Source organism: Desarmillaria tabescens (assembly GCF_030435595.1).
Source record: "Desarmillaria tabescens strain CCBAS 213 chromosome Unknown EV420scaffold_7, whole genome shotgun sequence".
NCBI lineage: Eukaryota > Fungi > Basidiomycota > Agaricomycetes > Agaricales > Physalacriaceae > Desarmillaria > Desarmillaria tabescens.
Window position 1 is genome coordinate 1,509,917 of NW_026848306.1, and position 12,777 is coordinate 1,522,693.

Below are 12,777 nucleotides of genomic sequence, written 5' to 3' on the forward strand. Positions count from 1 at the left end.
GAATTTAGACTCTAGAGGCTGGTCTGGAAATGGACTCGAGCACGTGACAAATTAATGGGCGCGTCGCGTCTGTTTGGTCGTGTTGTAGGACAGTCGCCTCACCAGTCACCTCCACTCCTTGACGTCGTCGCATTGTTTTCTTATGTTGCGACGTGCACCCACCCTCAACGACGGAAAAGTACTCGACCGCCTCCAAGAGAGTGTCAGGATCAACAGTCCATTCAAGCCTCCGAGCTTTACAGCTGTCACTGACCGCGCTCAAACAATTCGAAAACGGAAACGAGTTTCCTACAAGGGGCAACAAGGGGATGATTCAGACTCTGATGAGGATGGTCGGAAGAAGAAAAGAAAGAAGGACGACAAGGACGCATACCATAATGAAGCGGAGCTCTTAGCTGCTGTGAAGACATACCCGGTGTTCAAGCCAAAACCGTTCAATCAGTGTCGTGGGTTTTCCATGCCTTCGATGAAGAATAAAGATGGAGAAAATATTCCTCTTTTTGCTTCCAACGTCTCTCTCGGCACCCGACCGCAGGCGAGACTCATTCCGCGACCGTTACACGATCCTATGGAAGATCATGCCATTGTCCTGTACGATCCCACTATAGACGATCAGGAGACTGACGAGGAGCGAAGAGAGAGGATGAAGGAGGAGGAGAAGACGAAAGCTCTGTTAGAGGCGCAAGAGAAGACCGCAGGCCTTTACAACCCTCACAAGAGCCTAAAAGCTTTGTTGGGTGAAGACAAGAACAAGAAGGAGGCTATAGCAAAGGTTCCGGTAGTCATCGACCCACGGCTTAGCAAGGTTCTGCGGCCGCATCAGGTTGAAGGCGTGAAAGTGAGTATCCCATTGATGTGATCGAGACGGACGTTTAATTTTCTTGGCAAGTTCTTGTACAAATGTACAACGGGCAAGGTTGTCGAGAACCAGTACGGCTGCATTATGGCCGACGAGATGGGGCTCGGGAAAACGCTACAATGTATCGCTCTACTATGGACCTTGATTAAACAATCGCCTCACGCTGGGAAACCATCCATCGAGAAGTGCATTATCGCTTGCCCTTCCAGTCTTGTCAAAAATTGGGCTAATGAGCTGGGTTAGTACGCTTGTCATGTCCTCGATATCTTCTGTGACACTTCCGGTAGTAAAATGGCTCGGTCAGGATACCATCAATGTTTTGGCAGTTGATGGCAAGGGTGGTAAAACCGTCCTTCTTGAGAAAGTTGCTCAATGGGTGGCAGCTCGTGGTCGGAACGTAACGCAACCAGGTACGCAGAATTTTACATGTCAAGTACGCTACTGATATTCTTGCTAGTTATGATCGTCTCATACGAAACGCTACGAACACTATCTGTGTATCTAGCAAATTGCACTATTGGTCTCCTGCTCTGCGATGAGGGACATAGACTGAAGAATTCAGGTGCAAGTTCTTGTTCGTTCTTGAATAGGTGTGCTAACCAGCAGTCGCAAAGAATCCCTGACTTTCACTGCCCTGAACGCCCTTGCTGTCAAGCGTCGCGTTATACTTACAGGAACGCCTATCCAGGTAATCCCATCCACTTTCCGAAGAATCTGACTTGTAAAATGAATTTGAAGAACGACTTGTCTGAATATTTCTCTCTGCTCAACTTTGCGAATCCCAACTTCCTGGGTACTAAGGGTGATTTCCGAAAAAATTTCGAGAACCATATCATCCGCGGTCGGGACGCCATGGCAAGCGACGCGGTGAAGGCTGAAAGTGAAAAGAAACTGAAGGAACTTGGTGGTCTCGTAACGAAATTTATCATTCGAAGGACTAATGACCTTCTTTCGAAATATCGTTCGTGCCATTGCTTTATCTTCGAGGTGCTGGGTATTCATCATTTCCATTACAGTTCCGGTCAAATATGAACATGTCGTGTTCTGTGGCCTTTCAGATTTCCAGCTGTCACTATATCGGTTATTCATATCTTCGCCAGAAATCAAGGCATTACTACGGGGCGCTGACTCTCAGCCACTCAAAGCTATCAACATTCTTAAGAAGCTGTGCAATCATCCAGAACTCCTGAGCCTCCCCGAAGACCTTCAGGGATCCGAACATCTGATACCAGAAGGTTTTGTCGGTGCCGGAGCGTCAGGTGGTGGCAGTAGAGGAGGCGGAAGAAACCAAACAGTTCGCTGTGATTGGGGTGGCAAGTTCCTCGTTCTCGAAAGGCGAGTACTGTTAAGTTGTGGGTTTTCTATACTTAACGTCCCAAACAGGTTTCTGCATCAGTTACGAACAACAACGAATGACAAGATCGTTCTCATCAGTAATTACACACAAACGCTCGACCTATTTGAGAAATTATGTCGGAGCAAGAAGTATGTTACATGCCTTCAAGGTCGGAAATCGATGCTCATTTCATATAGATACGGATTCTTTCGTTTAGACGGGACTATGACAATTACCAAGCGCCAGAAGCTGGTTGATCAGTTCAACAACCCTGAAGGGAAGGAATTCATCTTTTTACTTAGCAGTAAAGCTGGTGGATGTGGTATCAATCTTATTGGCGCCAACCGTCTTATTCTTTTCGACCCTGGTAAACAAAACTTCCTTCACTCGATATGTTGCCACGCTAACACTGTTTAAGACTGGAACCCTGCTGCCGATCAACAAGCTCTTGCTCGAGTGTGGCGAGACGGTCAGAAGAAAGAATGTAAGTCTCCAACTCTTTCATTAATTCTCATCTTAATGGAAATCAAAGGCTTTGTGTACCGATTCATCTCAACGGGAACCATCGAGGAAAAGATCTTCCAACGACAAGCTAACAAACAGGCTCTTTCTTCTGCTGTTGTGGACGAAAATGAAAACACCGAGCGCCACTTCTCAATTGACGCATTGCGACAACTGTTTTTGTTCAACGAGAATACACTTTGTGAGACGCATGAAACGTTCAAGTGCAAACGATGCAAAAATGGCAAGCAGATAATTAAGGCTCCGGCTTTACTATACGGCGATGCCAGCACGTACGTCTTTTATCCCATCTGTCTAGTAATGCCTGACTTTCGTCGTCATAGATGGAATCATTTCACTAATGAGGAGCTCAAGAACAACCACGATGATCTTTTACGAGCTGAAGTTGGATTACCTGAGATCTCGTTTGTCTTTCAGTATATTAGCCATTAGTTTCTATCCCTCTAGCCTCAAGGACGGTGCATTATACTCACATTATGGAATCTGTACATCATTGTAATACTTGCTAGCCCAGTGAGTTCAGGAAAATGATTGAGTTTTCAATTGTATATCCTATCTATTCAAGGGTACAATTGCCTTTACTGAAGTGAACAAAATAAATCCGGAAAAGATTGCAGGAATGGAAGCTCGTAAGATGCGCGGCGTCGAGAAATTGGATTGTCTAACTAGTACTTGCTAACATACAATCATTAGGGCAGACCATTTCCAGTAGCCGCTCCCATCCATCGGCATTCAAATCAATACGAACCACCTGAGATCTGTACACAAGTCAAATAAGAATCTTGCGACGGGAACAAGAAGGCCGATACTTACGGTAGCACTATTACTATCGACTGTACCCTCCGAGCCCCCGGTAATGGTCAACGCAGAGAAATCCCACGTGCTTTAAGAAAGAATCTTGAGCCTTCTGTAGGGGATGAACAAGATCGCTTACCCTGAACAAGCTCCGCAGTCGACAGTAAGTCGTTCAGCGTCGTCACCAACCCTACAAGCAGCTTAAGTATGAGCCCAAGAACTACGACGGTGGTCACGGCTCACGCTATAGTGGTGGCATCTCCTGTGAAGTTTACATCCCTGGTATTCAAGTTGTAAGATGTATATCCTTCTGTATCACAAACGAGGCTCACGAAATAGGTCCTCCAGTTCCCGGGGTACCGTCATCATCAGGGTAGGACTGGGTGATCAAGACGCCGTACTCGTCAATTCCACTGAGAGTGTTGCTACGTATTATATTACCATTAGTGTGATTGACTTCTGAAGGGAAGAATATACCCACCCAGAGTATGTAATGCCGGAGACAGAGGCACTTGTTGCGGAAGCTTGGACTTTGATCCTATCAGGGCTTCAGATACCTATGCTTCCGGAGCAAGTTGAGTAAGACTCACCGGAATCCATACATGGAGTCGGTGACGGTATTGCCGGAAATCGTCACGTCTGACACAGATTTGTCGCTCGCGATTGAACCGATGGAAATACCATGACCGCCAGAGCATTGGTTGTTCAAGAATCTAATTTCCAAACATGAGTGCCTGTTTCAAGGTTGGAATTTTCAAAAACGTGCTGAATATTGCTGCCGTCGTTGATAGCGATACAATCATCTTGGTTCTTGACGACCGAGTTTTGGATAGTCACATTATCAGCAGAAACATCGAAACCCTATAGAATACCATTTAGCTCGCGTTCGGTTTAGGGAAGTCATGTTGGACACACATCAGTATTGTGTCCTAGTTCATTCGTATCTCCAGCACTGTTGTCAACCTAAATCTTTAATAAGAATATATTTATGAAGCGAGTTAAAATGCAGAGACGCACGGTAATGCTATCGAAGGTTAAGCCGTCGCTGTTACCGATTGAAACAGCTTGTGCAGGAGTGTTCAGCACCTATATAATCGGATTACTCCTTGTCCTTGTGGCGATATACAGAAACCTTGCTCACTGTGAAGTCGGAGTACGTGCCAGAGCCCTTGAACCTAGGAATGCATCAGACAAACGGATAGCTGGGTAAACAGAATGAACCCCACTTCAAAAGAGGATGAGGCTTGTCAACACCACCATTGGTGCCTTCGCCATCCCAGTAGTCGGCACCGTTTCCCTTGAAGGGGAGGAACGACATATCAAAATGACGGAATACGAGATAAACGCATCTCACGCACGTCAAATTTGTATCCGGCGCCGTTGAAAGTAATGTCGGAACCGTCAATTGTGAAGAGAGGGCCATCAGCTAGACGACACAACCGGTGAATCATCGCATAGAAAACTAAGGCTGATACACTTACTGGAGGTCTTCGCGAAAGTAATGTCCCCGGCCAATGTAACGGTAGCTCCATCAGCAGGCTTCCGAATTCGTCATGAGCGATACGGAGCCGCCTGTGAACCCAGAGATAACTTACCGAAAGCACCAAGGTATCTAGTAACAAAACAAACGTAAGTAGGAACTATGTATAAGATTAATTACCTCTTACCTCCGCTTGCGACAGTGAAGGCAGAGATTGTGACCGAAGAACAGTCCGAAATAGATGAAGCAGCGTCGACGGAGTCAACTGTACAACTAGCGCGCTTTGCAGGGCGAGGCGCCCTCTTTACGCCGGGCTTGCTCATCGGCACAGCCGACACAAGCACGGCAGCCAACACCAAGGCTTCAAAGAGAGCGTACTTGAACATTTTCACGGTCGGGGAAAAGAACGAAGAATAAAAAGAGGGGAAGTGAATTGGATGGTCATACTGGGTCTGCAAGGACCTGTTTTATACTCTAGGATGAACCGTGATCACATAAAGAATATATTCCAGAAAGCACATTGAAAAGGCCGGGTCAGGGCGGCGTCGTCGTCATGGGTCCTACGAGCGCAGTGGAAATCATAAATGCATGTGAGCAAGGTGTAGGGTGCTATTTATAGACCTACTAGGAACGGGAGTCGAGCCATCCACTTCTAGGTGAGGCCCTTCAAACTATTATAAGTACAGCGCTAGGACATTTCACAGATATCGTACCATCTTCGATTGAGAACGGAGTCGTCTGTAACTGGGGCCGGCACCAGCTCTTGTCCACAGCATTAGTGGCAGACCTGCTTCCAACTGTTTCACGGCTGCGGGAGAGAAATACCGTGTATTTTTTCCGGCCCCCTTGCATGTAAAGCTCCGAGCAACGTAGCAACCCACAATCGTACCCGTGCGTCTTCAATTCACCCGCAAGACGCTCGGAATACTAGCTTGTTACTTTGCAAACTTTTTGAGGGATCAATCTTTCATTTAGGACTGAACTAGATGCTTGATATTCATCTTTGAAAAATGAGCGCTACATTGTGGTCGGGAGATCCTCGTCAAGTTGTGACTCCATGATAAACCCGTATCTGCTGTATAAATAGCATATCACTGGGGCGGCCGAGTCTCCTAAGGAACCGGGACTCTTCTGTTTGAATAGAGCGGGTTATCAAGCAAACTTCACGTTATACAGTGAAAAGCGACGCATTCTGTAATGCATTTTTTCCGATTTGTTGACTTGTTCGGCAGTGCTTGCTAGTCACGTACTCGAGGATACAACCGTAACATCTAGAAAGTCGCTTGCGTCAGAAGAATAACCATACTGGCCGGGTTACAGCAAGTACACACCTGTAACTGAACCGATTACGTTCGGGTTCCTCCAGCCGGCACGGTAGATACACCTATTCATTGAAAAATTGTACAATTATGAGTCGTAGAATGCTGCGGTTGCCAAGGGCTAGATATACATGAGTACATAACTTACATTGATAGCACAACCAGAACATGTTCAAGGAAGAGCATCGTCCCAATCTTTCCAATCGCCGCCAACCTCTCGCACCTTCACCTTCTCCCCTGCAGCCCCAAAGTACGAGGCTTTGTACCATGACCGCATCTCCTCTTCACCAAAAGGACCAAACGTCTGGTCTGTCTGACCTGAGCCAGGCGCGTCCCATTTGTACTCAAACTTCTTATCTGCCGACGGGGGCTCCCAAGAGGCATCGACAGAGCCTGAAGACCGAACTGTACGAACGAGCTCTTCGTACGATTTGGAGTAAATGTTCACGTCACCAAGTGACATAATGTTCGAGGCGAGATGAGTGATAAGTTCAATGTCAGAGGGTGCAGAAGGCTTCTTGTCGACATGCATAGCATCATTCGTAGTCGCCTTGGATTTAGCACTGTCGTATGTTGAGAATGAGGATACCTAGGATTCGAAGATGTCGCACCTTTGCTTTGATTTCTTTGCTTGTACTCCCAACCGCTGTAAAGCCTCGAGGACTGTCTCGCCTTTCTTGAGATAGGGCAAAAGATCCTTTTCCATAGCAGGGACGCCGCCTGAGTGTTCCAACTCTTGCTCCTCTGCCTTCATCCTTTCCTTTTGTATCTTCTCCATGTGCCGTTTTCGACGTCTCGCTTTTTTTATTTCCTTCTCGTCGACTCCCTCCATCCAGCGGTCGTGCACACCATGTGGATCGAATGAGCGTACGTAGCTGCCATCCTCGGTGAACTTGCCCTCTTCCATTTCTTCTCGCATGTTGAAGGACGATAGTTCGTACCCCATCCCTGCCTTCTTCCTCCGTTCGACTTCATCTTCATCTTCTGGTTCTGCCTCGTCTGACGATTCATCCTCAGAGCCAGACCCACCAAATTCCTGCCCTTCAATGTCGCCTAGACGCAGGTACTCTGCCTTTTTCTTCTTCGCCGGTGTCTCGTCCTTCTTCTCATCTTTGTCACCCATCGCGAACATATCTTCATCATCGTCATCTTCCGCCTTGTTCTTACGACTCAGAACGACACCCTCTCCATCGTCACTCGAGTCTGACTCGTAGCCCTCATTCTTGACGCGACCTTTTCTGTTTTTGGTCTCCAGAGCCGACTCGACTTCTTCGGCAAAATTGACAGGGTCCTCTGAGGGTTCTACAAAGCGTGTCTTCTTTGTTCGACTGCCTTGGGAGCCAGACGATTCGCCATTACTGGCTGCCGCGCGTTTTCGGCTTGCTTGTGGAGGCATGATGAGAATAATTTGCGTGTATTTGTCTTCGTCCCCCTTATCAGGTCGCCCGAAAAGGGTACGACAGCTATCTCACTGACTATCCAAAGCCTTGAGGCTGTTATCACGATGCTGTCGCCATCGCAGGCAGCGTTGAGTGAATTTCTTGGTTATTCGTCGATTGCCTGTTGGCTGGGGGCCCAGTTTCCGTGAGTCCCATATCTCACCATGATGGCGACATGTGACACGAGCCTTGCAATTAAAGCCAGGTTCTCGAGAATATTAGAAGCAATTCATGTGAAGGGCTAGCTCTTCCGTTTCTTGCGAATTGGCTTATGGGTGCGTTGGCTCAGATTTTGAATACTGTGAACTTCTAATGGTCGTGCGACAGGCGACATCTCCAACTTGGTCGGCTGCATCCTTACCCATCAGCTTCCATTCCAGGTGGGCAATCAATCACGGCGACAATCCTGATATCCTGTCTAAATAATCCCCACCTAGACATACCTGGCCACTTACTTTGTCTTTGTGGACTGTACACTTGTTGGCCAATATATCTACTACACCATCCGGAACCCACCTTCACACGTCCGGGCACGTAGTTTAAGCCGTCGGATGTCCAGTTGACAGACCGGCCTCTCGCTACCGAACTTTGTCTGTAGTAGCCGCCAGTGTAGCCAAAGCAGCCTGCGCTAGCCGCGCAACACGACGACCACACAGGTCGCCCACGAAGTCGGTCGGTGCGCTTACGTACCAGCCTGGACGGATACCCTGATACTTCGCAGCAGTCGAGTGTCGAGAGAATCAGACGATGAAGTAGACGACTCCACCTTGGCGGCTCTAGCAGATAGCTTCCACTCCGAAGGTGGCCGTCGTACACGTATTTCCTGGAGCTCCGAAAGGCACGGAGGCCGAGGTGGCAGCGTTGGTCGAATACCGTCCCGAGGCGCTCTCCCTACAGCATTGCACATGTCCGCCCCCTCAGCCGAAGTCGCAGAGGCTCTCATCCGAGGTCGAAGTCTACAGCGAGACGCAGACGCGGATCTTAACCTCTCACAAGATCCTGAACCTCGGCGCAGAAGCTCTCGGCGGGGCGCCAGTATGGTGTTTTTCGGTGTCTGGGCTTTGTTCAGCGTGGGCGCACTAGCTGGAAGTCAACGGCATTTGCCACTTACCAGTACCACTACTCGTATAGGAAACGTGCTCGCTGCCCGGGGGGTTCGTATCCCTGACCCTCAAACGTACTCGTCTTTAATGGCTTCTGATGTTCCAACAACGTTCGAACCCGTGCACAGTACTGACGTGTACGTCTCGATCTCTGAGCCATCATATCACCAGACCCTCTTTCAGCCGTCTAACGAACGTGTTCTGGGTCGCATCTTTGCGTGGTTATGTACCACTTTGTATCTTACTTCCCGATTGCCGCAGATCTGGAAGAACGTGCGTGCTGTGCTCGGTTTTGGATATATACTTACTGAATTTACTTTTATTAGTATGTCAGGAAATCTGTCCAGGTACTGCTTCATTCCTACTGTCATGTTTGTAATGCTAACCGGCCTTGCAGGGATTATCTATGTATCTTTTCGTTTTTGCTTTCCTCGGGAATTGTTTTTATGTTGCATCTATCGCTACCTCCCCTATGGCCAGACTCCCGCCGCCCGCCTCAACAGACTTTATCAAAGAGAGTATACCGTAAGCTTCTTCTGTCCTTTCGTGAAAGAGGAACACGATCTAAGTCAATGCCATCGACAGATATCTTTTAGGAAGCGGCGGCACACTCCTCTTCGATATCACCATCGTGATGCAATCCTTCATTTATGCACCCAAGTCACGACGTAGGAGCTCCTCGGTTAGTATTGAAGAGGACAGAAGATTGCTGGATGGAGATGCTTTAGCGCATGCGCGATATAATACTAATGAGCTGAGAACATCACCGGAACGGACGTTGAGTAGAACTCTATCAGCTACACATGGTTAGGAGATTATTTACGCAGCTGTACGAATTATAATGTTAGAAAGACTGATTCATAAACTTAAAATGGTGAGCCAGGCCCTTTGGTTCTCATGCTCCAACTATTACATGTTAGTGTGGCTTGATACTCCTTGGCAGCCGAGTACCGCGTAGAATAAACTTGGATGAATTCTTCCATTGCTCGAAAGCGAGCAACTCGCGGTTGATAACCGTTCATTTTCCTACCTGGGTGAATGGAAATTTCTTAAGTAGCTTTTCTCTCCGAGCTGCGCAACAACATAAGTCGCAGCATCCAGGTAAAAATGTCGGAAACATGAAGACGATATGAGCCATTCGGAGTAATTGTGCACGCGACAAGCACCACGTGAACTCAGTATGCGCTTGGCGTAAACCCACTTTGGAAAGAGCCGTCATTGCAACTGGCCGTCATCGTCGGGATTCATGTCGCAGTCATCGTCCTCTCGAAAGCCTCATCAAGCTGCAATACCTGAACCGTCTCCGTGCCAGCTGGTATCTCATCTCTCATCGTGGCGTTGTCGATATTTACTGATTCTTCCTTTTCAGCGCTCGCTCGTACTCGATTATCTATCTCATCAATGCTACACCCGTACTGCGCGAGCCTTCGCAGAGGACAGCGCCGTTCGACACCTCGACGCAGACGGTGACGAGGTGATGCAGCCAGCTGACTGTAGTTCCAGTCTACCTGAACTGTCTGAGGAAGTATTGAAACAGGCGGACCAGCGAGCAGGTATACCGTATTGCCTTTCGGGTTCCCCGCATTTCTGACGGATTCGCAGAGATAAGACAGTTATTGCTTTCAGGAAAAGTGGACGAAGCTACGGATCTACTCAACAAATATTTTCCTGCCGTTCTTAGCATGACAGAGTCCACTAAAGTGGAACCGCCAAAGCCGACATCATACGTGGCGTCTACCTCTGTCGATCCCGCCCATCTCCTTTTAAATCTGCGCATACAAGCTTGGATTGAATCATGTCGAACAATTCCTTTGAAATACCCTCCCACCGAAACCGAGTCTCCTCCTCCTAAATCACAGAAACGAAGCTCCCAGGCTCTTCACGAAGACGATCCCGAAACCCGCGACCAGCAAACGGCACAGCTGAAGAATGCTCAAAAGCTTTATGCTCTGGCCAGCCATCTCCCGTCTGCTGCTGATCAGGAACAGTATATCGAGGAGCTGAAGAATGTGCTGGGCATCCTTGCGTACATCGTCCCGGAAGACAGCTCGGTGGCCAAGTATCTGAGTCAGGAGAGGCGGGAAGCAGTCGCCGATCAAATCAACAATGCGATACTCTGTAAGTCATGCCGTGTGTTGGCAAAATAGTTTATTGATTTCTTTAAAAACATCTAGATAGGACAGGTCTCGCGGCTGTATCACGAGTGGAATTGATAGTACGCCAGACCTCCAGTCTCTGGTCCTTTGCTCGTGACCTGAACATTCTGTCCCGTTCGGGTACCTTCTTACCTCCAAGCGCCAAGGCGTCCTTGAAGATGTCCGGTAATTCCGACAAGGGACAAGAAGTGAGATGCTTTTTCCGAGTTTCTCAAGTGAACGATGCGCTCATAATTGTGTTGCAGATTGTGCCCTTGTTCGACCTTTCGCAATTCTTAGATTCGAAAGCATGACCTTTTACGCCATTGCATTTCCCCATCGCATTCTTCATTCCGCACTGTATCACCACATCATATATATTTAACATTCTCATCCTGATAACGAAGCACGGTTGGAATGGAGCTATACTAGGTTAATACGACTTCTACATCATCCCACTTACCTTGGCTTAGTTTGGCTAGCATACCCTCATAAACGTAGCAATCCCTGAACCCGAGCTTTCCTAACTGTGTCCAGCGACTCCATTGTACACGATCTAATATCTTGGCTGCCTCTTTGGATGAGGGGTGCAGCCATACGTTGTACGACAAGTCCAATACAATGAGCAATGGACAAATACCAGGCAAGCGATGCAGAGGCAAGGCGTTGGGCAAATTTATCAATGCCATATGCGTTATGGTGGGTGGAAGGGTGAGTAAAGTGGAAGTTGATAAAGGGCTCGAGAGAAGAATGAATGTGTGCAAAGGACTGGGACTCCAATCCTCTTCATCCCAGTCCACCTGATTCGTGCTTTCCTTGGACGCATCTTTTCCAGATGACTGTAGAAAGAAGCCGTTGCGCAGCGACTGGGTAGGACCAATGATTATCAGTTCTCCATCTGCAGTTCCTTCGGGTTCGCATAGAGCATAAAGCTTGGAATTGGGCAGAGGGCACTGCACTGCAGTGTCACGAAGTAGCTGGCGACGCAAATGGGGAGGAACAAACGGTAAAACATCGCATACGAAATCGTCCGTAGGCATGGAAGCGATTCGTCTCAGACATAAGAGGGTGAGCGAAGGCACCGAGTTAAGTGACGGCATCGACAGTACGAGCGAGAGCAAGTTTGCTCGCGTGACGCCAGTGCTTTCTTCGACCGGCATACGCCAGCTCTTGGGTGGTTTCAGACCTGACCATGTCTGAGGTGTCTCTGCAGCGCTCTCTTCCGTCGGAGCAATGCCATGGTCATGTAGCTTGAATGGCAGTGTTGGAGAGTTGTGTGTCAGCCCAGTTCGGAGACGGGCCCTGGTGCGCGCCCCTTGGATATTCTGAGAGTGTCTGAACTGTTCTCCTCTAGCAAAAAAAAATACTTAGGCTCAGAGTTGATGAACGAGTGTCGTACGTACCTCAGATTATGTAGGATTGTATTGACTTTTCCAGAGTCACCCGGAAATGGATTCATGTCTTCCTATACTCTGTCATTGCGATTTCCCTCAAAGATGAGTATGTACACACCAATTATGGAGGCAGCACGAGAACGTTCATGTGGTTATGATATACGTATTACGATGGTGGTGGAACGGGTTCAAGATTCGACACGGGCACGTGCTCGGCCTACTTTACGACTATCAGTCAGCGACTTGGGAAAGCTTGGGAATGGAAGTCGCTGGCCGCACCTAATGGCTTACCCTGATTGAATTTGAATGCTGCGGTATCACTGGTGACCTCTATTCTAGAGCACGGATAAATTCACCAGCGTCCTCCGAGGTGCTTTCGGTCACACGTCCCTACA

General features: G+C 48.1%; 5 protein-coding genes across 5 annotated transcripts; 2 read left to right on the forward strand and 3 right to left on the reverse strand.

Annotated features, from left to right (window-relative positions):
* Positions 1–84: 84 nt before the first annotated feature.
* On the forward strand, positions 85–3,270 carry EV420DRAFT_1520931 (DNA repair protein, SNF2 family). The gene is made up of 12 exons (XM_060472195.1): positions 85–838; positions 890–1,097; positions 1,147–1,269; positions 1,317–1,421; positions 1,474–1,547; positions 1,598–1,820; positions 1,876–2,194; positions 2,243–2,344; positions 2,393–2,562; positions 2,614–2,679; positions 2,728–2,989; positions 3,041–3,270. The coding sequence occupies exons 1-12, from the start codon at positions 143–145 to the stop codon at positions 3,147–3,149; spliced, it is 2,457 nt and encodes an 818-aa protein (XP_060335275.1). The 5' UTR covers positions 85–142; the 3' UTR covers positions 3,150–3,270.
* EV420DRAFT_1729957 (glycoside hydrolase family 28 protein) lies at positions 3,255–5,378 on the reverse strand (the record flags this gene model as incomplete). Its single annotated transcript, XM_060479898.1, has 15 exons — positions 3,255–3,475; positions 3,531–3,600; positions 3,652–3,702; positions 3,756–3,791; positions 3,845–3,937; positions 3,994–4,050; positions 4,103–4,225; positions 4,279–4,373; positions 4,428–4,475; positions 4,530–4,598; positions 4,654–4,687; positions 4,739–4,809; positions 4,871–4,938; positions 4,994–5,038; positions 5,180–5,378. The coding sequence occupies 15 exons, from the start codon at positions 5,376–5,378 to the stop codon at positions 3,455–3,457; spliced, it is 1,080 nt and encodes a 359-aa protein (XP_060335276.1). The 3' UTR covers positions 3,255–3,454.
* A 1,105-nt stretch (positions 5,379–6,483) lies between these two features.
* On the reverse strand, positions 6,484–7,707 carry EV420DRAFT_1638885 (uncharacterized protein; the record flags this gene model as incomplete). Its single annotated transcript, XM_060476893.1, has 2 exons — positions 6,484–6,874; positions 6,923–7,707. The coding sequence occupies 2 exons, from the start codon at positions 7,705–7,707 to the stop codon at positions 6,484–6,486; spliced, it is 1,176 nt and encodes a 391-aa protein (XP_060335277.1).
* Positions 7,708–7,815: 108 nt separating this feature from the next.
* EV420DRAFT_1618794 (PQ loop repeat-domain-containing protein) lies at positions 7,816–11,302 on the forward strand (the record flags this gene model as incomplete). Its single annotated transcript, XM_060475389.1, has 14 exons — positions 7,816–7,895; positions 7,952–8,025; positions 8,078–8,130; positions 8,188–8,284; positions 8,310–8,436; positions 8,475–9,126; positions 9,180–9,200; positions 9,251–9,378; positions 9,439–9,659; positions 9,681–9,682; positions 10,223–10,406; positions 10,456–10,971; positions 11,028–11,197; positions 11,255–11,302. 14 exons carry the CDS (start codon positions 7,816–7,818, stop codon positions 11,300–11,302), a joined length of 2,373 nt encoding a protein of 790 aa, XP_060335278.1.
* A 92-nt stretch (positions 11,303–11,394) lies between these two features.
* On the reverse strand, positions 11,395–12,588 carry EV420DRAFT_1117663 (uncharacterized protein). The gene is made up of 3 exons (XM_060465899.1): positions 12,501–12,588; positions 12,392–12,449; positions 11,395–12,338 (listed from the first exon to the last, which is right to left on the reverse strand). The coding sequence occupies exons 2-3, from the start codon at positions 12,445–12,447 to the stop codon at positions 11,417–11,419; spliced, it is 978 nt and encodes a 325-aa protein (XP_060335279.1). The 5' UTR covers positions 12,448–12,449; positions 12,501–12,588; the 3' UTR covers positions 11,395–11,416.
* Positions 12,589–12,777: the final 189 nt, after the last annotated feature.

Excerpts from the sequence above, each read along its gene's own strand:
- EV420DRAFT_1520931 (XM_060472195.1), top strand. The coding sequence starts at position 143 with ATGTTGCGACGTGCACCCACCCTCAACGACGGAAAAGTACTCGACCGC. Across the intron at positions 1,098-1,146 it reads AAATTGGGCTAATGAGCTGG|TAAAATGGCTCGGTCAGGAT; the intron begins GTTAGTACGCTT and ends CACTTCCGGTAG. Across the intron at positions 2,345-2,392 it reads AAATTATGTCGGAGCAAGAA|ATACGGATTCTTTCGTTTAG; the intron begins GTATGTTACATG and ends CATTTCATATAG.
- EV420DRAFT_1117663 (XM_060465899.1), bottom strand. The coding sequence starts at position 12,447 with ATGAATCCATTTCCGGGTGACTCTGGAAAAGTCAATACAATCCTACAT. Across the intron at positions 12,339-12,391 it reads ACAATCCTACATAATCTGAG|AGGAGAACAGTTCAGACACT; the intron begins GTACGTACGACA and ends TTTTTTTGCTAG.